Source organism: Mauremys reevesii, linkage group 3 (genome assembly GCF_016161935.1).
Source record: "Mauremys reevesii isolate NIE-2019 linkage group 3, ASM1616193v1, whole genome shotgun sequence".
NCBI classification, from domain to species: Eukaryota; Metazoa; Chordata; order Testudines; family Geoemydidae; genus Mauremys; species Mauremys reevesii.
Genome location: NC_052625.1, coordinates 71,594,489 through 71,618,638, shown reverse-complemented (window position 1 = coordinate 71,618,638; position 24,150 = coordinate 71,594,489). Strand labels below are relative to the sequence as shown.

The following is a 24,150-nucleotide window of genomic DNA, read 5'->3' as shown; positions in this document are numbered from 1 at the left end:
CAGAGATGTTGTAGAAGGTCATAGTCATAGAAGGAGAGGCAATCATTCAGGTAGTTAGGCTTTGATTATTAGTACAGGAAACTTGAACTTGACTATATTCAATAGAGCATCAGTGCAGAGAGTGGAGGTGTGGTGAAGTGCTCATAACAGCCTATGTTGCTAAGCAGATGGGCTATTGCATTTTGTTCCAGTAGAAGGGTTCTCAAGGGCTTAGTTTCTAGCTATAATGAATTACAATAATCAAGCCTGGAGGTTACCAATACATGGATCGCTATGTCTTAAAGGATGGGGCACAGTCATCTGGATAGTTGCAGGTTGAAGAGGAAGTTTTTGCTGCTATGGCTACTTGGGCATAGAGTTCAAAAGGCCCCCAAGGCTGAGGAACCTCAGTAGTGGCTCTTGACAGTGAGAGATGTTAGTGAGGGGGTAAGTTCATTCAAGTGCTTCCCTCTGCCTATTAGTATCACCTCTGTTTTGTCTTTTGCCAACTGGGCTGCTTTTATCCAAGTGCTGATTTTGATAGGCATGGAGAAAGCTGGGAGATAATGGTGTTCATGGTTAATGTGAGGGAGCAGGAATGGTGTTCTCTGCATATTGCTGACACTTCAGCCCATGTTGTCTCACCAACTCTCCCAAGGTCTTCAGGTAGATACTGAAGAATACTGGGGAAAGGATTGAGTCTTGTGGGACTCACAGATGAGACATTTGAGGGTAGAGGAACATTTACCCATAACTCCTCTCTGGGTTCAGTCTGAAGTGAAGGATCTGAGACACTTCTTCGTGGAAGTGGAAAAGAAGTATTTGGAAATCAATAGGCTCAAGTGCTGCTGAAAGGTCCAGCAGTGTAAGTATGTATATATATATATATATATAATTTGTCACTGGGGGGCAGGAAGTTATCCAGCAGGGCTGTTTCTGTACCATACCCTCACCAGAAGCCTGGCTGAGAGGGAACTGGAATTCTGACACCTTACAGGTGGCGCTGTACCTTTTTTTGTTTTTTTTTTCTCTCTAGCTTCTAGTTAACTTGCTTAGAAAAAGGAGATTAGATAATGATTGGTAGTTTGGAAGGCCTCTAGTGTAAAATAATAGTTTCTTTAATATTGCTTGTATAAAGAATGAAGAAGGTATCTCTGTTTCTTATGAATACCATATGCTCCATAGTTTATCTGCTTGGTATTATTCTGAGAGTCTGCATGAAGTTACATCAAAGGAGGCTGTTGGGGGAAACAAACAGGAAACGAAACAATGATAGTGAGAATATCAAGGATCATTAGGAAAATGATGAGGGATCTATTAACTGGGAAAAGCCCACCTACCTGGCTTCTGCCAGGCTATCAGGTTTATTTTTCCCAGGCCTTTGCCTAAGATGAAATGGACACTAACCTATTAAAGCCCCTTGTATCAAGAGGAACAAGGAGTTGGTGGGCAGAAGCAGCTGTAGGTGAATCTTTGACAGAGAAACACTGTTAAAATTTTTCATGCGCTGTTTGTCTCTCTCAGGCCAGGAGTAGGGATGTCTGGCTTGAGTGAAGCTTACCAAAAACATGTAAGTAAAAGAATCAAGTTTAGGTAAGACCCAGACATATAGGCGTTTTGTTGTTTTATTACTTTTCTCTGCTTGCTATGTACCTTTGGGTGAATAAATAAAACATTATTTTGAAGAAGCTATTTTTAAGTCACTTTAATCAGCTGTTAGTAACAGGGTCCTGGAAAAAAACTGTTCAGAGGTGCCAAACACAGTTGAGCCTTTTGTGTTTCTAAAATTGGTTAAGAATTTAGTACAAATGTGGTAGGACTGTGTGGTTCCACCCAGAGACAGGGCAAGGTAGTAGCACCTGTCACAAGAGAGGGGCACTTGAGAGGGACTAAAAAAAAAGATCTAACACGCAGCTCGCCCTGTACCTGTGACAGCTTGTTTGGGGGTGAATGGTAAATTCCCTATAAAAGGAGGTATTGACAGTCTGCTAGTAGAGGTCCTAGATGTTCATTCTTTTACCATCCAGAAATTGCAGGGGTCAGTGTGAATGGAATAAATCCTGGAAAAGAGGGTGTTCTTGGTGGCCTAAAAAGGTGATCACCAATAAGATGCCATTGATGCTCTTCTGTGTCTTATCCTTCCTTGCATTTGCACAATGAGAATAAAAAAACCCACCAAGCTTATTTAGCTCTTGATCCTTCCATTTTGGGTTACGACTAAATACAGAGGCCATTTGTGAATGCCTAAAGTAAAGCAGCAATGAGCCATGTGGCTATGGAGCAATTAAGGGCTTGTTCTGAGAGTCCAGTGGAAAGCAAAGCTTTTCCCACATCTCAAGATTACTGTTGTCATACCCTGATTGGGGAGGGGTAGACATTTCTTCCCATCCCGAATTTGACAACCAGTTAAGCCCTGAGCATGTGACCAAACTTTGTTATGGTTAAACCTCTAATCCTATTTACACTCTGAGATACTATTGGTAACTAAGTAATTGTTCATTTCTGTCCCCCACCCCACCGCCCTTGACTCCTAGAAGGTAGATTTTGACAGTGTATCTGGAGACAGAGGATTTCAAATGTTGATTGGCCTTTGAGAATAAAAACTCTTTACTTATATTTATTTTTTGAAATTGACTGGTTCCACATATTTTAAATGTATGAAGACAGAGATGGTCTCTCAAAGAGCTGGAACCCAAACTATTGGAAGGGCAATAATTTAAAAAATGAACTGGGTTCTAATTTGGATTGTGAATCATCAACAGAATCATTAAATAGGTGACTTTATATTACAGAGTCAATTCTATCCTCAGTTACACCTGACAAAAGGAAAAAGCAATGAGGATTCAATAATGTAACTAATGGCAGAATTTGGCCTGTAGACTGTTAATTAAAAGTGATGATGCATGAGCCCAAAAGAACCCAGCTTGACTTTCAGTTCCTAGATTGAGTTTGCAGAATTGGCAGCTAGAAACACATCCATTTACTTGTGAACTGAGCTTTTCTTGGTATGGTGTCACTGAGACAACAAACCTGCCATTTCCATTATACCTATTTTACAGAGTCATTTTTCCACAGCCAATCTGTTCTTTAAGCACTTGAGCCTATTGGCATAAAGGCCCCAACTCAGGATGGCATCTTTGATGTTCTCCTCAGGGCACCCAGAACCATAAGCCACTGGGCTATCTCTCTGCCTCAGCAAGAATGAGCTTTGCTGGGGCTTAAATTGTGTGTCAGCTCCCTGCCATACCCATCTGTCTGTCTCACCAGCCAATTCCTCGAGACACCGCCCATCTAAACCTGGCCTTACAGGTAACAATCAGTGAACTCTTCTTCCCGAGTTCCCCAGAGACATCTCTCTGTAGTGTCCAGTCCCTCTCACCGGACACTCACAAAATTATGTTCACTGACTCCAAAGAGACAATACCCGCACCGGCCTGTTGGTTTAGCTGAGGACTTACCCTTTATTTCAAAGTTACAGCACTGAGATAATCTTAGTTCATAGTAAAACTAAAGTTTGTTAATAAAGAGCATAGATTTAAGTGATACTAAGCAAGAGAAAAAGGCAGGATTACAAACAAAACATGTTTTCTAGTGTCGAAGACCCACTTTATCAAGCCACAATCTTTGCCTAAACAGTTTTCTCACTTACGTCAAGTTACCAGCATCTCTAGCCCTTCTGTCAGGAGGATCCAGCATTCTGAGAACTAGAGGGTGCTGTCTTCTTTATCCCCTAAGTAATGGATAACTAAAATATCTTTTTGATCCCCTTATATTTGCCAGAGTCCATTGCCTTTGTCTTAAGAGCTAGGAAAACCTCCTGCGGGTTCAGACTCTAGTATGTCCCTCAGTGTACTCATCAAGTTGTTACCTCTGCTGCTTGTTAACTTGTTGCTTTGCTTGCCTTATATATAAAAATGTACTTTCATTGGGTCAAGGTTTGTACGCCATAGACAGACAGGTAAATCCATATTCCTTTACCCAAGACAGGCTTATTTATCAATTCTCTCCACAACATATTTCAGCAACGTATTTCCAGCACACATACATAACTCTTTATACACAACCCATAAACACACCAAGCAAGGATATTCTTGACCAGAGTGTCACCAGTTCTTATACCCTAGAAGACACTGTTTGACTAAATATTCTGACAACAGTGTGTTGAATGTGCCCTTTGCCACCTGGCATAAAGAGACTCTTAGGGTTACAGCATCCCAGGGCAGGACATAAGTATGTGCTTAAGGCCTATAGGGCTTAAGCACATGCTTAAATATTTCCCAGCATGGAACCCAGAGTAGGCAAAGGCCATTTGCTAAGTTTAGTGGCTCCTGTCTATGCTTTCCTAGAATTTGTATATTAATATGAAGTTAAAGTATCTATACTCATTGTAGTATTACTAGAGGGGATTCACCATGACCATGTGCAATTGTACAAATTTGTCTTGTTTATAATAATGATTTTAATGCAGGCACTCTATCATACCATTATTGGTCTTTGCTGCAATTGAACAGTGTGTTCCCACCTTTTATGTTACTGCTAACCAGAATTCCTAAATCCATTTCATAGTTAGTAATTTTCAATATTTTATCCAGCAATGTATAGGTTGCCTTATTTTTAGATGCAGAATAAATACATTTGTTCATGATAAAATTAACCATCCGTTTCATAGATCCTAAAGCTTTAGGTCAATTAGGGAATAACTTTATTTCCAATTTTTATGCCATGAACAGCTTTCTCCATACTGTGGCCACACCCTGGAAAGAGCATGGAGAAAGGTGCCAGAAATTCAGTGACTGAACTAAGCCAATAGTAGTTATAGTTGTGTTAATTTCTCCTGCTGAGATATTCCCTGTTGGTGCTGGTTATTCTGAAGGGTAGCAATGAAACTTTCATCATAGTCTGAAACAGCATAGTCTGGTTTTACAGTCCCATTTTGGGTATTTCCTTCTCACATGGCCAGCCTTTCTCAATGGACCTGGATCCACAAGATGATCTTTCTTTCCCCTTCAACTATTGAGACTCAAGCTGTTTCCTTCCCAAATCTGTGTGATCACTAACTTGTCTTCCAGGAATGAAGAATGTAGTACGAACTCCCTGGTTTGTTTTGTTTTTTTAGGGGGTAGAGTAGGTGCAAACCATAACATTTAAAGACAATACACATAATTAAAAACACATCATCTTGCTAATATATGTCTGGTTTAACTGAGGATGTAAATAGGTAAGCCAGTTCTGCACAGAATATAGGTATTTAATTTTATTATTGCCTCTTGTAGTGGTTACTAATTCACTTTCCTCATGAGGCAGAATGCATAGATTTTTTTTTGCCCTTACCTATATGGATTTTTTAAAATTGTAATTGTTCCAACAGAGGGAGGTTCCAAAGTCAATGTCTTATATGACAATTATTCAGAATGAAGATTTTGTACTTAAATCTAGCAGCCATTCTATTTTATAGAGGTTTTTATGGTATGCTTGTCACCATTGCATCTGAGTGCCTTCCAGTAGGGAATTAAGCAGTGTGAATACAAGGGCGGCTCTATGTTTTTTGCCGCCCCAAGCACGGCAGGCAGGCTGCCTTCGGTGGCGCGCCTGTGGGAGGTCCGCTGCTAGCACGGATTTGGCGGCATGCCTGCGGGAGGTCTGCCGGTGCTGTGCAATCGGTGTCCCCGTCGCCAAAGCCATGGGACCGGCGGACCTCCCGCAGGCATGCCGTCGAAGGCAGCCTGCCTGCCGCCCTCACAGTGACTGGCAGGCCGTCCCCTGCAGCTTGCCGCCCCAGGCACGCACTTGCTGCGCTGGTGCCTGGAGCCACCCCTGTGTGAATAACATCTGTCACAAGTTGTTTGTTCTCTCATTCTCTTCCTAGGGGAAGGAGAATGAGCAGTGGAGTGTTTTATTTTAGTAGGGTGGCTTTTCTGGGTGTTTTTAATATACATGTTACTATGTATTTATGTTATAGAAGGCAAGGTCAAAGAAATGAACTTTGCACTTGGAGTAGAAGGTGATGAGGTTTGTGATGGTCCTTAGTTCCTCAGGGAGATCATTCCACCATATTCTTGGACCGGCCCCCGCAAAAGTTCTGTCTCCCACATAGATGAGTTTTAGCCTTGTTATGGAGCACTCCATTGTACCAGAGGACATGATCTTCATCTTGGACCTTTTAGACCGTATTTTAGAAATCCTGGACCCAGGCCATACAGCACTTTATCAAGTACAAGGTCTCAGCCCTTTTCAGTCTACTGGAAGCCATTGTAGAGACCAGAAGTCAGGTTTGATGTGCTTACGGTAGCCTGTATTGCTGAGAAGAACCTCTGCAGCATTCTGTACTACTTGGAATATCCTAAGTGCTGAGGGCTTCATGCGCAGATATATTAAATTGTTTTAGTCCAGTTGAAAGATGACAAAGGCATGAATAACTAAGGGCAGATCATTGACCACTAGGATGAGACAGACTCTCTTAGCCAAAAGTTACAGAAAAAGCTACTTATGGAGGCTGCCATGTGGGAGCTTAGCATCCGTGAGGAATCCACAAGGCCACAGAAGGTATGTCTACACTGCAATAAAATACCTGCAGCACAGCTGTGGCTGGCCTGAGTCAGCTGGCTTGGACTGCAGGGCTATACAATTGCAGTGTAGATGTTCGGACTTGGGCAGGATCCCAGCCTCTGGGACCCTCCCCCCTTGCAGGGTCTTAGAACTCAGCTCCTAGCACAAACATCTCCACTGCAATTTTATAACCCCACAGCTGGAGCCCCATGAGCTCAAGTCAGCTGATCTGAGCCAGCCACAGCCTTATATGGCAGCGTGTCTGTACTTCAGACTACTACATACCATTGGGAAGATATCTACTTAATATTTTGTTCAGCATTCAAAATACAGTACTAGAGGCTGTATGGAAAGTACTGCCCAGGGTATGTGCAATAGGGCCCTGGAATGTGGGAACCTCACAGAGGGCTGTTTGTGATGCAATCTCTTGGGCACAAATGGATAGAGTTAAGAGTATAACGTCAAACTTTAGTGGATTCAGTTCTTATATCAACAATGTAAGCCTCTTCCATTGCTTTCCCTGCCATTATTTCCTTAAGAATTTGAAACTATTTTTCCTTAAAGCTTTAAAGGGTACATTCTTTTCAGAACTCTTAAAAATCTTGTGTATAGCAGCTGACATTCCAAGCTGTTCAATTAGTTGCTCCGGGTTTCCTTTAGCATTTGTCTGTGCCAAAACATGATTAGTAATTTCAACCCACTCATACTCTTGAGTGAGATATTTGTGCATTAAGTTAAAAGGGACATAGTCACATAGTTTAGGTCCCAGCACTTGATTATCACTATAATCGTTACAATTTTTCTATATGTCATTTTTCAAGGCATATTGCCAGGAAACTAAAGGAAAAAAAATCACTATTTTAAGAGACATCCAGCACTGTGTTCTGCTCTTGTAGTCAGCCAAGAGATTGAAGCCTTGAACATTCAGGAGAAAAACAGGCGCTGACATTAGGCCACAAGTTACTTTTAAGCAGAAGGAAACTCTAGACTGGAACAGGAAACACATGTAAAAGAAATCTCAGTTTTACCATACCTTTCCCCCAAGCAGTTGAGAGTCCATTCACAGGATGGGACTAAATGCTGTTGCTGAGCTAAATAGAGCTGTAAGTGACAAATGACTCTGCAGCCACATTAAAGGAAGCAGAGCTAATGCTTGTGGAAAGAAGGGATCTTTTAGCTCTTCAGTGTAATGCTCTCCTGAATGAGCTATTCTGGCCATTAATAAAGTCTTATCTTGGGCATTGCACATTGGAATGTTGATATAGTTGGAACATGAAGGGGAGTCAGGTTTTTCTCTTGCTTGCTTAATTTGCTTTTACATATTCTTGCAGCCCTTATGTTTGTGAGAAATGAAAACAGGCCTGCAAGAAAGAGCTGACCTCAAAGGCCTAGTCTGCTGAGGAGGCCAAGGCACAAGCCTCTGGGGAATCATTGACTTGCTGGGATGATATCAAGGCACAGGTCTGTGTGAAGTCATTGCCTCACCTCCTTATTCTTGCAAGCACTTATTCAAGGTTATAGGCTATTGTGAGAAATAAAAGATCTTGATGAGGAGCATAATGTTTCTGCCCAGTTTCAAACCAGGGATTTCACATTCTATGGAAGTGGGTTGGATACAAAAAAAAATCTAAATAAAAGAGTAGAATAAGATTTTTAAAAGGCACGTGTTAGGTGATGGGTGAGGAACCTCCGGGCCAGATCTGGCCTGCTGCTTCATTTCATCTGGCCCACAGCAAGCTGCTTCATTTCATCTGGCCCACAGGGCAAGCTTCTGTGCCATGGGCCAAAAGCCCCAAGCCTCAGTGCCCGCCTCCCCCGCCCTCACCAGGCTGGAGCTGCAAGCACCAGCATGTCCCTGTGGCCCCTAGACAGAGGAGCGATCAGGGAAGCTCCACAAGCTGCCCCCACCCACAGCGCCAGCTCCACAGCTCCCATTGGCCAGGAACCACGGCCAATGGGAGCTGCAGGGTGGCGCTGGGGCAGGGGTAGCGCACACCACACAGAACCGCCTGGCCCCTCCACCTATGGGCCAGACATGCCAGCCACTTCCAGGAGCAGCAGAGAGCCAGGGAGCCTGCCTTAGCCCAGCTGTGCCACTGACCAGGAGCTGCCTGAGGTAAGCGCCACCCAGAGCCTACACCCCAAACACCCTCCCACACCTCAACTCCTTTCTGGAGCCCACATCGTAACCCCCCGCCACAGCCCTAAGCCTGCTCCCACACTTCAAACCCCTTGTCCCCAGCCCAAAGCCCACTCCCCACCTCCCTCATTTCTGGCCCCACCCCAGAGCCTAGGGGAAGCTCTGGGCCGCCACACCCACCCCCCCACAGGGCTGGAGCTGCAAGCAGCTGCTTGCCCCACTACAGGGGAAGCCCAGAGCCTCCATGCCCCCTCCAAGGACTGTATGTGACCCCTAACTAATTTTTTATATGGGTCAATGGCCCCGATAGAAATTTCTCCACCCCTGTGCTAGGTGAATGTGATATGCACTCTGTGACAGATACTGTGCTGAATTCAGAGGCTCCAATGAGTTTTTTTATTAAATTAGGCAGCCAGAGGAAAACAAAATGCCAATGTCAGGGAAAGAGGAGTAATAAAAAAAATGAAATTGCAGAGCTGGGAATGGGGAAAGGAGGCAATGGGAAAGGCCCTGTGTTAGTTCTGAATGATGATTTCTCACCATTCCTTAGTTTCAAGCGTAACTGCTTGCAATGGGGTGCACGCACCTCTCACATGCTCCACCTGGTCAAGTGTGTGCAGGCCTGCCCTTTCTCTCCCTGTAGCCCTCCTTGGGCTTAGGTCCTTAATTAGTCCCATAGTCTATCACTGGTCTCAGCACCATACTTCCTGGCCCTCTCTGGGTGTTTCAGACCCCAGCTCTCCTGCTGAGAGGCTAAAAGGTTTAGTTCCCCTTCTGGGGTGCCTCAAAGTCCAGGCCACTTCCTCCAGTGAGTAATAGGGTGAGGGAGACCCAGGCCCACCCTCTATTCCAGGTCCCAGGCCAGGGAACCTGTAGATAGCAGCCATCCATCATGTTCCTTCATCTAAGCCACACCACCATTCTAATTTCCTGGACCACTTTACCATGGCCCCACATCATCTTCACCCTTACCTCAGGGCCTTGCCCTCATGGAGTCTGAGCAACCAGCACAGAACTCCTTCTCAGGGTATGTCTATACTACCCGTCGGATCAGCGGGTAGCGTTCAATGTATCAGGAATCGATTTATCACATCTCATCTGGACGCGATAAATTGATCTGCTAATCGACACCCACCTTACTCCACCTCAGCAGGAGGAATAAGTGCAGTTGACGGGGGTGCCGTGGCAATCAACTCGCCGCTGTGAGGATGGCCAGGTAAGTCGAACTAAGATGCTTGGATTCAACTACGCAAATAACATAGCTGAAGTTGCATATCTTAGTTCAACCCCCTGCCCCCCACCCCGCTAGTGTAGCCCAGGCCTCACTCTCCCTGGCTTCTGGCAGCACTGCCCTGTCCAAGGTCCTGCAATTTTCTCAGCCAGCCATACACACCATCCATGCTCCTCCAGCTCTAGCAAGGAACTGATCTCACACTGGCCCTGCAGCTTGTCTTATACTGCTGCCCTGATAGCAGCAGTATATCTGCCCTGATTGTCTGCTCCCTGAAGCCTCTCTGATTGGCTGTGTCCCACACAGCCGCTCTAGGCAGTTTGGAAGACCTCTCATCTGCCCTTTTCTGGGGTGGGGTGGGGTGGGGTGGGGCCCTCCAGCAGGGGGCCTCTGAACCTAGTCTATCCCATCATGCAGCTACACTGCAGAAACCCTCCTAGTCATTTCCCCAATGTGGACTGAGAGTTCTCTTTTGGTGAGGAGGTGGAACCACTAATAGTTAAGGTGGAGGCAAGCTTTGCCGGATGTCAGAGTGCAATGTTTGTTTGGGATTCTTCCTCCTTCTCCTGTCCCAAGAGTCCCTTTTTATCTCTGTCCTGCCACCCTCCCCAAACCACCTCCCCCAAAACTTTCATCAGCTTCAGCTGGAATGGGTTCACACTCCTAATGAGGTCAATTTCTTTTTTAGTAATATTTAATATTTCTGTGCACTGGTAGCATAGATCAGATAGACCACAACATTTCCTGCTGCATTACAGAGGCTGTGGATGAACTCCTAGGGAAACAGATCCTAAAGACAAAACCTTGGATCTCATTGTGACGCTGGCAGACCAAGTGCCAGCTCATGCCAAGGCCCCAGGCCTCCCTGAACAGTGACAAATACATAGCTGGAAACCACTCTGGCTTACCTGTGTGTTTAGTATAGCTAAAATAGGTATTATACTTGTAACAATGTGTTTAGACTTTATGAAATGCTTGTAAATTGCTGCAAGCATTAATCTCATTTATGGTATCTGTAACCCATATTGTAAGGTAATACTTAAGTGTCTATTTTGCAACTATAAAAATGTTTGCTCTGAAACTGTAAATCCAGTCAGGAAAGAAACATCACCAAGTGTGAAATACTGGTTTGCACCCATGAGGATGCGTTATCTCCAGCCCATCAGGAAGGCCTGTTGAATCCAAATGGGCCATTGTAAGCTACCAGAGAACAAGGACTTTGTTGATTACTCCCAGCATACCCATGAAGGGGGATGTCCAGAAGCACTCATCACATCAACTTGGACTCTATGGAGATGGGGATAAAAATCTCTGACCAGAAGGAATTAAAGTCTTTTAATGCCGTTTGGACTCTAAAGGCAAAGATTCCTAAACATAAGCAAGAGATCCCCAGGATTAACCTGGGTTAGCCCGAAAGGATTTATAGAGCTGACTTATTTCAGCAGCTCTATTGCCATCTGAAACCTAAGACTGCAGCTCATTTGTGTGTGCGTTTACCTGTTTTAACCTTGTAAATAACACTCTTTTCTTTTTCTTAGTTAATAAATCCTTAGTTTACTATAGGATTGACAACAAGTGTTGTTTTTCAGAGTGTTTCAGAATGCCCCAGGGTACTGTCTGTGACTCCATATTAAGGCTTTTGTGATGCCATATAAAAAGGGAGATGACTGTTTGCACTAATATAGTCACCACTGTTATAAAATTGCAATAAATCTTGTACAAAGTGTGCCTTGTAAGGTATCATTGGAAGAGTTGTGATCTGTTGAATAATGCTGTCTTGTTGAAATGCATGTATTATCACTGGGTATGAAGTCATGAAACTTTGCTATGTGTTTGTGTCTCAAATATGTTGTGCTCCTGGGTAACACCTACAAAACAGATTTACATTGAGACTAGCCAGCCATGTGTTGATGGGCCATTAAGGAGAATCAGCTCTTCCAGTGGGCCCCTCCTGAAGATGCCTCAGCGAGCACAGAGACAATGGATGCCTCATAACTCAGCAAGGCACTAGAACATGTGATTCACGACTCCATGTTTGAGACAGTATTTTTCCAGGTACATGGAGGTATAAATTGGAGACTGTGACATCATCTCTGCCTCATTCCTGCCTCTCATCTCTGGCCTGTGATTTCTAACAAAGGCAGCTTGACAGTTGTATTGTGCCTGAGGAGTTTACACTTGTTGTTTTGTTGGTGAAATCTACATACAAAACCAGGGCCGGGTCCAGGATTTTTGCTGCCCCAAGCAGCAAAAAGAAAAAGAAAAAAAAAAAAGCTGTGATCGCGATCTGCAGCTCTGCCGCCGCTGCTTCAGTCTTCGGCGGCTGGTCCTTCGCTCTGAGAGGGACTGAGGGACCCACTTCTGAATTGCCGTGGAAGACCTGGACGTGCCGCCCCTCACCGTTGGCCGCCCCAAGCAGCTGCTTGCTGGGCTGATGCCTGGAGCCAGCCCTGTTCAGAACTCACAATAAGTCTGGGAGTTTGTGCCCTTCTTCTTAACAGTCTGCCCTGTTGTTGGTATTCTTGCTTGTAAGCCACTCCATGCAAAGACACACATGGAGAATATTATCAAATTGTGTGATCAATGAAGGAAGCTAAGAGAGAACAAAAGAAGATGGATGAAACTGCAAGAGAGCAATGTTCCCATATGACATGAGAAATAGATGCACTGATTAAAGTGGCAAAAGAAGATTGGCTTGGACAACAGTGGATTGATATACAGAATCCTTTGTAGCAAATGACATTAGGAAAGCCTACCAAACCATCAGAACTCTTGAAGGGTTTCCCTGGCAGGAAAAAAATACCATTTCACCCGACATTTGGGGTAAGTATTGCTGACAACTGTATAATATGATCAAAATGAACTCTAAGTTGGAAGTGAAAGAGGCAGAGGGGATCTACTTGAGAAGCTTGACTTACTCTGATGAACCTCCTCCTCCAATCTACAAAGTTGAAGATGTGATGTGGACACTGAAAAGCAATAAGGTCCCTGGAGTGGATAACATACAAGCAGAACTAATTCAAAGTGGTGGAAAAGGCACTCATCTGAGTATACCATACGCTTGTCAATGTGATTTGAGAGTCTGGTAAATGGTCCAAGACTTGGACACAATCCCTGATGGTTCCTATTCCTAAAAAGGGGGACCAAGCTATCTCATTATTGACACATCAGAGCAAAATATTATTGCACATCATCCTGAAGAGAATTGCACGCAAGATAAAGAACTTTCTGGCTAAAGAACAAGCTGGGTTTGGACCCAAAAGAGGTACAGGGGAGCAAATATTCAATCTGTATGTGCTGTGTGAGAAAGTGATGAAGATGATGGGAATGTGGCCCATGCCTCTTGATTTTGCTAAGGCATTTGACAGCATGTGGCGCATATCTCTTCAGGCAATCCTGCAGCTGAATGGAGTTGGTGAAAATGTAATAAGTCTGATACAATATCTCTGTGGAAATGCAATGGCTTCAGGGTGTGAGCAAAGTAGTTATTTGACTTGAGGATAGGTGTCAGCAGGGGCGGCTCTAGGCACCAGCAAAACAAGCTGGTGCCTAGGGCGGCAAAATCTAGGGGGCGTCCCCTGCGGCCGGGGGGGGCGGCAGGCTGTGCCGGCGGACCTGCCGCAGTCCTACCTGCGGGAGGTCCACCGGAGCCCCGGGACGACTGGACCTGCCGCAGGCATGACTGCGGAGGGGGCGCTCGTCCCGCGGCTCGGCTGGACCTCCCGCAGGCATGACTGCGGCAGCTCAAGCGGAGCCGCCGGACCCGCGAACTGTCCGCAGCCGCGGGAGGTCCAGCCGTGCCACGTGGGACCAGCAGTCCCTCTGCAGTCATGCCCGCTGGAGGTCCGCTGCTCCCGCGGCTCCGGGGCGCCTCCCGCGCATGACTGCTTGGGGCGGCCAAAAACGTAGAGCCGCCCCTGGGTGTCAGACAGGGCTGCATGCTATCACTGACCCTCTTCAACTGTTATCTTGAAGAAATTTTAAGAAGAACCCCTGATGGAAACCTACAGGAGGGTGTACCTGTTGGTGGATGAAAAATTAGTCATTCACCAAATGGGATCATTCACCAGATGACATTCACCAGATGGGATCATTGCAAGAAGAGGTGCAAAATCAGCTAAAAAGAGTAGTGGTGGAAGGGGAAAAATTAGGTCTTAAGATATCACACAAAAAGACAAAGACAATGGTGGCAGCTAAGTCTGCTGAAAAGGCAAAAATATTCCTACCCAAATATGAGGAGGCCCTGAAGTGCATTGAGCACTTCAAACACGTAGGTAGTGTGGTAAACATCACGTAGAGATCTGACATAGAACTGGAATCACAACTGTTGCTCTAGCGGCATTCAGCCACATTTGGAGAAGCAAAGGAATTACCATGAAGTGTAAAATGAAATTGCTGCCGTCTCTTGTCTTCAGCATCTTGCTACATGTTTGTGAGATATGTCTACACTACCACTTTTGTTGGTATAACTTTTGTTGCTCAGGGTTGTGAAGAAAACACACAGAGGAGCGACATAAGTTACACCAACAGAAGCACCAGTGTAGACAGTTCTACGACGCCAGGAGAGTTTCTCCCACTGACCTAGCTACTGCCACTCATTGGGGGTGGTTTAATTGTGTCATTGGAAGAGCTCTCTCCTGTTGGAATAGAGCGACTACATGAGAGATCTTATAGTGGTGCAGCTGTATCAGTACACCTGTGCCGCTGTAAGCTCTGGTGAAGACATGACCTTAGGAAACAGGACACTGGAGACAGAAAGTCTCTTAAATTGAAATTCTACAGGCAATTGCTGTACATTAGCTATACCTTGTACCCCTGAGTAACAAGAAAGTAATTGCCCAAATTTACAGCATAACTGGAGCGATACCTGATATCATCAAGATGATCAAAGAAAATTTGAGTTTGCAGGACATGTGGGTGGAATGAGCCGAGGAAGATTGCTGAAGCAAGTTTTCAGGGACTGGTGCCAGGTGCCAGGGGCCAGGGGCAGGAGGGTATTCATGGCAAACATGGTTCGATGATGTGGCTAACTGGGCGGGATGCATTATGATGTTTTTCTCAAAGCTGTGTGAAGACCAGGAAATGTGGAGGAAGATTGCTGGCCAAAGACTCCCATATGTTGTGTTTACTTTTAATTGTGATGTGATTCTGTGGTGCTTTGCACTAAGAGAGATTGTATGTATGTATGTAATATTTAGAGTAATTTGCCCAAATGTTTCCAATCCATTCATAACTATTCAAAAGCATCTACTTTACTCAGAAAGCATAAGATATTGTACCAGTAGGCTAATTATATGTTGTCTTAGGACTCTTATCAGGCCCATTTTTTTAATTCTACATTATGTTTGAGTAAAAGAAAAAGACAAAAATAACTGGTGCAAGGGGTACAAGGTGTGGTCATTTCAGCAAATAACATGTTATAGTATTAGAAAAACATAATTTGTTTTATCAAGCAACGAGGTCTGGCTTCTGTTCAATGTTATAGCTGAACTGGCTGTTCTAAATTTTTATTATTTTGCATGAACTCTGAACACTCCATAGCTGTATGTTTGTTTAGGAAAAAATAATCACCCACCTCTGCTTTGCTGCACTTCAGCATTAGAAAAAGAAGCAGTTACTTAGGGCAAAGACAAAGGTCTAGTTCTGGGACTTTCATAATGAATGTGCTTGATGTGAAATCCTACATGAATACTGTGGATGTATCTCAGTGAATCCTTGACTTAAACATTAATATTCCTAAATAATCTTGTTTTCTCATTTTAAAAAAATAATACTCAAAAATAACAAATGACACACCACTCTCAGTGCAGCTTAATTTTATTCTTTTATCTATATTTTATATTTTTCAACTTTTACAGTTGATTTTGAGTTTGAAAAAACATGAATTGCATACATGTTTAAGTTCTAAGCCAAAATTCCAACCTGGATTTCCCCTCAATGTCAGTGGATATACAGAATATTTTAGCTATCTCCATTTTTCTTTTTTTAAGAATAAAATATCTTTTAATTGTTTGATGCATAGATGGAGATTTCTTTCATTGCTACTAAATGCTATTTTAAAAAAAAACTGATACCGTGAAAGGGCAAGATTGTATAATTCACAGCACAACATTATTAATTTGGGAAGGCTACCCCAAAAGCAAACATTTTAAGGGGAGAAGGGGCTCTTGATAGAAAACTCATATATTAGGAACTTATGCTACAGACAGAATGAAAGGGGATTGCTTACTACTGAAATCTATGGGACTATGTGGCAATAAGAACTATACTTCATAGTGTGCAAGACTGGGCCCAGGGACTTTTCTTCTGATCATTGTTGGTGCTGATTCTGCTTTTAAATCAGCATAACTTGTAAAGAGTGTATGAGGGTAAGTATAAATTTACCAGTATACTGATGGCAACAATAACATAACACTAAACATAAAAAACCAAAATTCTACAAATAAAATCCAGTATCTGGGTGTAGCCAACCATTTGAAACTTTTACACAAAGATAGTGTGCTGCCTTCTCTGCACATTGTCTATTGGCCTGTAATCTCCCGAAGAAGATAAAACATAGTGGTCAGATTCCAAGAAACCCCCATTTAAAATATTTTATTCATTTTTATATTGTTTGATTGTAGTTGCAGTGTTTGTGAAGAGTCATAAGCATTGGGGCTAGGGAGAAACACAGGGAAGTGAGTTTATTTATTTATTGTTGTTGAAATTAATGGGAGCTGTGGTTTTCAGTGGTTACTAAATTAGACCCAAAAGGAGATTCCTCCGCGGTTGCTGCATAGACATGGAACCGTAGGCACTGCAATGTAAACAACAGTGACCTATTTTTGCTTTGCAGGGTATGTGGACCTTTAACTGCACCCCAAAACTGTGCTGAAAGTTTGTATGATGGGTTAAGGCAATGGCTCTCAATCTTTCCAGACTACTGTACCCCTTTCAGGAGTCTGATTTGTCTTGCATATGCCCAAGTTTCACCTCACTCAATAACTACTTGCTTATAAAATCAGACATAAAAATTCAGAAGTGTCACGGCACACTATTATTGAAAACTTGCTTACTTTCTCATTTTTACCATATACTTATAAAATAAATCAATTGGAACATAAATTTTGCACTTACATTTCAGGGTTTAGTATATAGAGCAGCATAAACAAATCATTGGGTGAAAAATTAGTGTGTACTGACTTTGCTACGGCTTTTTCTGTAGCCCAGGGGTTCTCAAACTGGGGGTTGTGACCCCTCAGGGGGTTGTGAGGTTATTATGAGGTTATTATCACGAGCTGTCAGCTTCCATCCCAAACCCCACTTTGCGTCCAGTATTTATAACAGTGTTAAATATATAAAAAAGTGTTTTCAATTCATAAGGGGGGGGTCGCACTCAGAGGCTTGCTATGTGAAAGGGGTGACCAGCTCAAAAGTTTGAAAATCACTGCTGTAGCCTGTTGTAAAACTAGGCAAAGATCTAGATGAATTGATGTAGCCCCTGGAAGACCTCTGGATGCCCCCATGGGTACACGTACCCCCAGGAGCAGCGCCAGAGTTTCTGGTGCCCTAGGCAGAATTCGGGGGGAGACATTTTGTGCGCTCCCCACGGGGCGCGTGGGAGCTTCCGGTTCCACTCCCATCGCGCTGCCGAAGAAGGACCCTCCGCTGAAATGCCGCAGGCGACAGCGGCAGTCATTGGGCTGCTCAATTGCCTGCCGCTGTTTTCCGTGGCAGAAGGTCCTTCTTCGGCGGCGCGACGGGAGCAGAACCAGAAGCTCCCGTGCGCCCCGTTGGGAGCACACAAAATGCCGCCCCCCGAATCCTGGCGCCCTAGGCGACTGAAGCGCCAGCCCTGCGTACCCCTGATTGAGAACCCCTGGGTAAGGCACAAGGTGAACAGTGAGGTGCCCTGGGGTCCCTGCAGCTCTGTGACTTGGAACAAGTCACTGCCGCTCCCTTGGCCTGTTCCCCCAGCTGTAAAGTGGGCTGCCCGCTACCTCGCTCGGCAAAGCCCCCAGAGGGCTACGGCCACACCGGGAGGCTGCGCTCAGCAGGATGAGCAGGCGATGGGGGTTAGCGCGGGGCAGGGCCCTGGCCGAGCGCTGCTCGCTGACAGCACACACGCCCGGCAGCGCGTCTGGCCTCCGCCCCACCGACGCACACGGGTCTGGGGGCTGCAAGGTGTGGGCGCGCTCCCCAGGACGGGGGAGCCGGGCGAGGGGCGAGTGGAGCCGCCCGGGGGCCAGGTCTTGTCAGCAGCGGGACCCGACGGTGCCTCCGCATCCGCCCCTCAGGATGAGGCGGCGCTGCCGGGCGCCTGGCCGGGCCGGACCGGGCCGGGGTTTGGCTGGAGCTGGGAGCGCGCGGGCGGGGCCCGGCTGGCAGGAGCAGCCGGCGCCCCGCGTTGCCATGGTTACGGCTGGGGGCCGACATGGCGGAGGAGAAGGAGGGAGCCGCCGCGGGTAAGAAACCGCCAGGGCGGAGAGCGGCCCCGGCAGCGGCTCAGCCCCCGCCCCGCCCGCGCTAGAAACACCCCCCGGCCTCCGGGCTCCTCGAAAGCCCAGAGACCCCGCCTGAGCCGGAACCGGAGGCGAGGGGCCCGGTGACAGGGTGGGGCGGGGGAGGGGTAAAGATCCTGCGGGGACACTGGGGAGATGGTGCAGAGCAGGCAGGGAGGTGGTGCACAGGGGACATTGGGAGATGGTGCAGGGCAGGGAGATGGTGCACAGGGGACACTGGGGAGATGGTGCAGGGCAGGGAGGTGGTGCACAGGGGACATTGGGAGATGGTGCAGGGCAGGGAGATGGTGCACAGGGGACATTGGGAGATGGTGCAGGGCAGGGACGTGGTGCACAGGGGACACTGGGAGATGGTGCAGGGCAGGAAGACCAAACCTGCCCAGACCAACACATGGAAGGAGCATCCTGGTAGGTTTGTTTCTTCACGTTCTTCGCTGGGGTCAAGAGTGTCACACACACACCCTTTTTACCCATCCACTGTGCTTTTGTTTCTTGTTATGATGCATCATATTACAGTTATCATTACTAACTTCAGGGAGTTCACAGTCCAGAATTAAAAGCCAATATCAGCTCACATGTGAACCAAGGCTGAAACCTGTCTTTATAGTTTTAATTTTTGGATTTACGGTCTTGCTCAGTTTGTCATTGTGAAACACCTGGTTTGCTAAATAAAAACAATATTGCCCTTTGCAGGGCTTTGTTACCATAATAAATATTATATATATATCACCTTAGTTCATAAAATGATTTAACAAACTATATACAGTACCGTACATGATGAAAATAATTCATCTACCACTGAAGTGTATTTGTCTGAGGTGAAGGGGATTACATTTGGCCAAGTACTCTAGGGCAAACCTTACAAAAAGTGTCATGGGATTGTTAATGACCGTGGAGAATAGACAGGGGTTTTGTTTTACCACAGCAGAAAGGCACTCACAGTAAACTGTACGCAACTCAGTTTATCTACATTGGGTGAACAAACAACCAATCCCCTCCTGGGATCTGACTTTTCCAGAGAATCTGAGTAGTTAGAATCAGATGTTTCAACCAGTTAGCTGTTCTGTCTGTACAATTTGTTATACTTAATTTTCAAATATAGCTAGTCATCACTGCCAAGAAAAAGTCATCAGTGTGATATTAAATGAAGTGATAATGTTCATGGTATTTCAGTATAGGAAGCATTAACAAAGGCTATGTTTAATGGACCACAAGTATGATTTATAACAAGAATATTCAAACATCATGAATGCTAACCTCACTATATCCCAAGATAAAAGCAATAACATTTGATTTCCCATGATTCTCAATATTTTTATTTATTTTAACCTTATTCCTCCTTTCACCCCCTACTAACAGTTGTGATTCATAATTTGCAAACTCTAAACATTGTATTTGAAATAATCAGATTTCAGAAGGGAACAATGTACCATTTGTTAATTAAGAAAAACGGTATGATCAATAGAGCAGTTCCACAGAAATATTTGTTGTTAATAGCCGTGATGAGAAGTTGGAAATTATTGTTATATGTATTTCTAAGGAACCCATCACTTTCATATGTAGGCACCATACATAAATTAAGAAAAAACATCAACCTTCCTTCAGAATAAAGAACTGATTTTTTCTCTCCCTCCATTCAGTTTTATGGGGCTAATAAATGAGTACTTAAATCTATATAGTTCACTTGGTCCTGTAGTCAGGGCCACTTCATGCATAAATCTTAGGGAAATGCCTACCAAAAGGGAGAAGTCTTGCATCATGATCTGAAAGTAGTAAGACTTGGTCTCATCCTGATTTCTGCTCATAACAGATTCCACAGCTGAGAGCCTTCTACTTACTGAGCATTCACCAGCAAATTAGAATCTGGGTTGTATCAGCCAGTGTTCATGTTGAAGTAGCTACTATGGTGACTTGAAGAGGGCCTTTGAAGTAGCTTGACCCTCATTTAGACACATAGGACTTTAAAGATAAGGACCAGGACTTTTAATGATAACTGGAATTTGCCAGTGTCGCACACAGAGTATTGTGATGTACTTTCATTGGTCTGCCCAGCAGACTAGCTGCTGCATGTTGAAGCGTGTGTAGTTCAGGTAATTTGGTAGAGTGAGATGCAGTAATTCAGTCTCAAAATAGTTCCACATCTTCTAATATAACAATACTTAGTTCTTATGTAGTGGTTTTCATCCATACTTAGCCTCTTCTGTAAAAGCACTTTAAGTTGTATGATTATTATTCCTATTTTACTGGTAAGGAAACTGAGGCACAGACCAGCTAAGCAGCTTTGCCCAAAGTGACACAGCATATCATTGGCAGAACTGGGAACAGAACTCAGGGTACATGACTAAAAAGTCAGGAAGTCTAGCTACTGACCCATAATACCACTTAGAGAAAGTTGAGTGGAAAAGGTCTATCTAGTGTCCTGGCCAACTAAAAGTAACAGGGCATTTCTAGCTCCATGTCTTTCTGGCCATAATTTAATAGGATATTGGGTTTTTGCACCATTTTGGCAATATAAGACCAGACAGAGGAGAGGGTCAGAGTTCCTGGTGGATTGTGTGGCTAATGTTATTAATGCTCTGGCATTCTGCACGGTTTTCACAGTGAGAATATTTTTTCTGAAGATGAATCATTGTGATATTGAAGAAATCCTGCACCTTTTGTTCAGTTTTGTTTTCTCAAGTTTTGAACATCATCCAGAACGTTATTTCTAATAGGACTAGTTAAGAATAATAATATCTCCTTTGAGAAGGATAGTTCAATGGTTAAGGGCACTAACTTGGGACTTGGAAGATGTAGGTGCAGTTCCCTGCATTTTTAAACTTCCTGTGTAATATTGGGCCAGCAACTTAGTCATTCTGTGCCTCAGTTTCCCATCTGTAAAATGGAGATAATACTTTCCTACTTCACAGGATTGTGAGAATAAATACATTGAAGATTTTGAGGTGCCCAGATAATACAATAATGGGGCCCATCTAAGTAGAGAGATTTACAGCCATTCAGTGGGATTTTCTAATGTAAATAAGTGAGTTAGGTGCCTAACTCTCATTGAAAATCAATAGGAGATAGGCACCTAACTTGCTTTTTTAGCATTTGTGAAAATCCTGCTGTGATGGAGCTTAACTCCCATCACCTGCAAGGCAAGGGAATGAAATTAATCCTGCTCTGCACCTGGGGGGTAATTAAATAATTGCCTTCTGGCCAGAGAAGGTGGAGCTAGGCCTTATAAGTAGACTGAGGGAGGGTAGTTGTGTAGAAGAGAGTAGTTTTTAGTGTGGAGAAGTGTGTGTAACAGGAATTATGGGTGAATGCACACTACAGAAGCAAGTTAGCTCTTGCAAATGAAACCTTGAGGTAGAGCTAACAGGGGAACTACCATAAGACCTGAGAGGGGTGGAAGGACTGTTTTTTGAAGATTTGTTTGGACTTATTTGTGCTACTCTTGAAGGAGTATAGACTTTTATGTGACTTGGCTGGAGGGTCAAGCCACAAAACACCTAATGGGGGAGACAGGAGAAGATAGAGGCTAAATGGCTATTACAGGTCCAAGGGAGAGCCCCAGTAGGTGGTACTAGAGCTAAAACCCCCATGCAGTGCTGTGATCTGAGATGAGGGGAGGCCTATGAAGTGAGAATGTGCTACTGTGCATTTGCTATTCCTCATAATGCCCTTGTGAGGTGGTAGTATTTTCTTTTTACCAATGATGAGCTGAAACAGTGTGGTAAAGTGCCTTGCCTCATTAGTCTTCAGAATTAATCCCATGCTGAGATGAATGGGAATGGTTTGCTTCCCTTTTAGATGAAGTGTTTCTGCAGACTGTAGGTAGGAATCAATTAGGGCTCTCAGAATTGAGGCATCTAAAATCACTAGTTGCTAGAGCTGGATGGAAATCTTACAATGAAGCTACATTTTGTCAGAAAATGCTGACTTGCTGAAGTTAAAGTTTGCCAAATCTGTTACAGATTTGACAAAACTTTTGCTGAAACATTAGGAAGCCCACATTGCAGGTCTGCCACAGACCCTAGGAGCCAGTCCTAGGACATCCAGGTCCATGACAGGGACCATAGCAAAGCTGAAAGCCTTGGCTCCCTGCCAAGAAGCAGCTGAATGAAATTGACATTCTTGTTAGTTTCACAATTGCTGTTCATTCAATAACAGCAAAAAAACTGACAAGAATATGGATGTCATTTTGTTTTAGGATTGCCATATCTTGGTGTCTTCAGAACAAAACTTCCAAATTGGTACAAAAGCAAATTTGTAAATACTGAAACTACTTGTTAAGCAAAACTCCTCAGTTTTGGCCAGTTACACTAGTCACTTTTGACAATCTTGGCCCTAGTTTATAACCAATTCACCAGTGCTCTACAGTATAAAATAGAAATTGCGGTGTGTATATTGTGGTTCAGAGAGCACAGTACATTAATTGCATTGCCAAATTAGCCTTTGGAGTATTCCCAGAAATTCTTTGTTGTAGGCTTCTAGTTTTCATGGTTAGTGCTTCCTTTGGGGCCTATTATTTTAAACTTTTTTTCCTTCATCTGAGTTTAAGTTTCTGAGTCTGTTTTATGGATGTACACAGCAAGAGACAGTATAGGACCAAATTCTGCCAATTCTTGTGCACATGCTGAACTTTATTTGCACAAGTCATCCTGTTAACTTAAATGATTATTCACAAGAATAGTCTCACTGAAGTTAATGGGACTACTTGTGTGAGTAAAGTTATGCATGTGCATAAATGTGTGTGGGATCAGGACAATAGTCTATACCTATTCCCATTATCTATTCTTTTGTTTTTTATTGTACTGCTACTTTTTTTTCCTAATGGTCTTCTGAAAATGTATTTTATACTCAGCTCTGATTCTACTATTGCTCTTCTTTTGCTCTCTGTTTCTCTATATATGTATTTTCCCTTCTGTCATTCTGTTCTTCTTTCCCTTTTCATGGTGCTTAATTCAATCTTTTTTTTTTGTGCTGATGGTTTCTTTACACTTTGACATAACATGTCAATGCTCCCAAGCTTTAACATCTCATAGGTTAATGCTGCTGTTGCAAGAACCTGAAAGCAAGATGTCAAATGGTGCCCTACTAGAGCCTCATGTAGAACTAGTGAAAATAGGTCTCTTTTCTTCTCCCAGTTAAGATTTCAGTAATCATATAAAAGGCAAGTGTTGAACATCCTTATATTTTTATGGGAATGTCATGTAATTGATCAGACTTTCTATATAATAAAGTATCAGAGGGGTAGCCGTGTTAGTCTGGATCTCTAAAAGCAGCAGAGAGTCCTGTGGCACCTTATAGACTAACAGACGTATTGGAGCATGAGCTTTCGTGGGTGAATAGTGGGTATTCACCCACAAAAGCTCATGCTCCAATACATCTGTTAGTCTATAAGGTGCCACAGGACTCTTTGCTGCTTTTATATAATAAAGATGGTCTTGGGAAGGGGGGTGGGAGTGAAGTTAAGATTCATAGATATTAAGGCCAGAAAGGACCAATAGATCATCTAATCTGACCTTTTGCATAACAGAAGCCATAGATTTTTAGCCAGTAACAACTTGTATTGAGCCCAATAACTTGGTTTGACTAAAGTATATCTTCCAGAAAGACATTCAGTCTTGATTTGAAGACTTCAGCAGATGGAGAATGTACCACTTCCCTTAGTAGCTTGTTCCAATGGTTATCAATTGCTTTTTTTGGTAGTTTGATTACTGTTTGAAATATGTATTCACCCTTGACAACTTCATTCCCCTACCTGC

The 24,150-nt window shown here is 44.0% G+C and overlaps 1 protein-coding gene and 1 long non-coding RNA gene across 2 annotated transcripts in view; both read left to right on the top strand.

Annotated features, from left to right (window-relative positions):
* Nucleotides 1-6,961: 6,961 nt before the first annotated feature.
* On the top strand, nt 6,962-9,881 carry LOC120401594. Its single transcript, XR_005596581.1, has 3 exons — nt 6,962-7,022; nt 7,857-7,986; nt 9,816-9,881. It is a non-coding gene; the product is annotated as an uncharacterized LOC120401594 (long non-coding RNA).
* An 8,384-nt stretch (nt 9,882-18,265) lies between these two features.
* Nucleotides 18,266-24,150, top strand: part of EFCAB2 (EF-hand calcium binding domain 2) — a 34,680-nt gene continuing 28,795 nt past the window's right edge. The window contains exon 1 of the mRNA XM_039531716.1: nt 18,266-18,340. Coding sequence (XP_039387650.1) covers nt 18,310-18,340 — 31 coding nt within the window. The 5' untranslated portion in view covers nt 18,266-18,309. The remainder of the gene's footprint in view (nt 18,341-24,150) is intronic.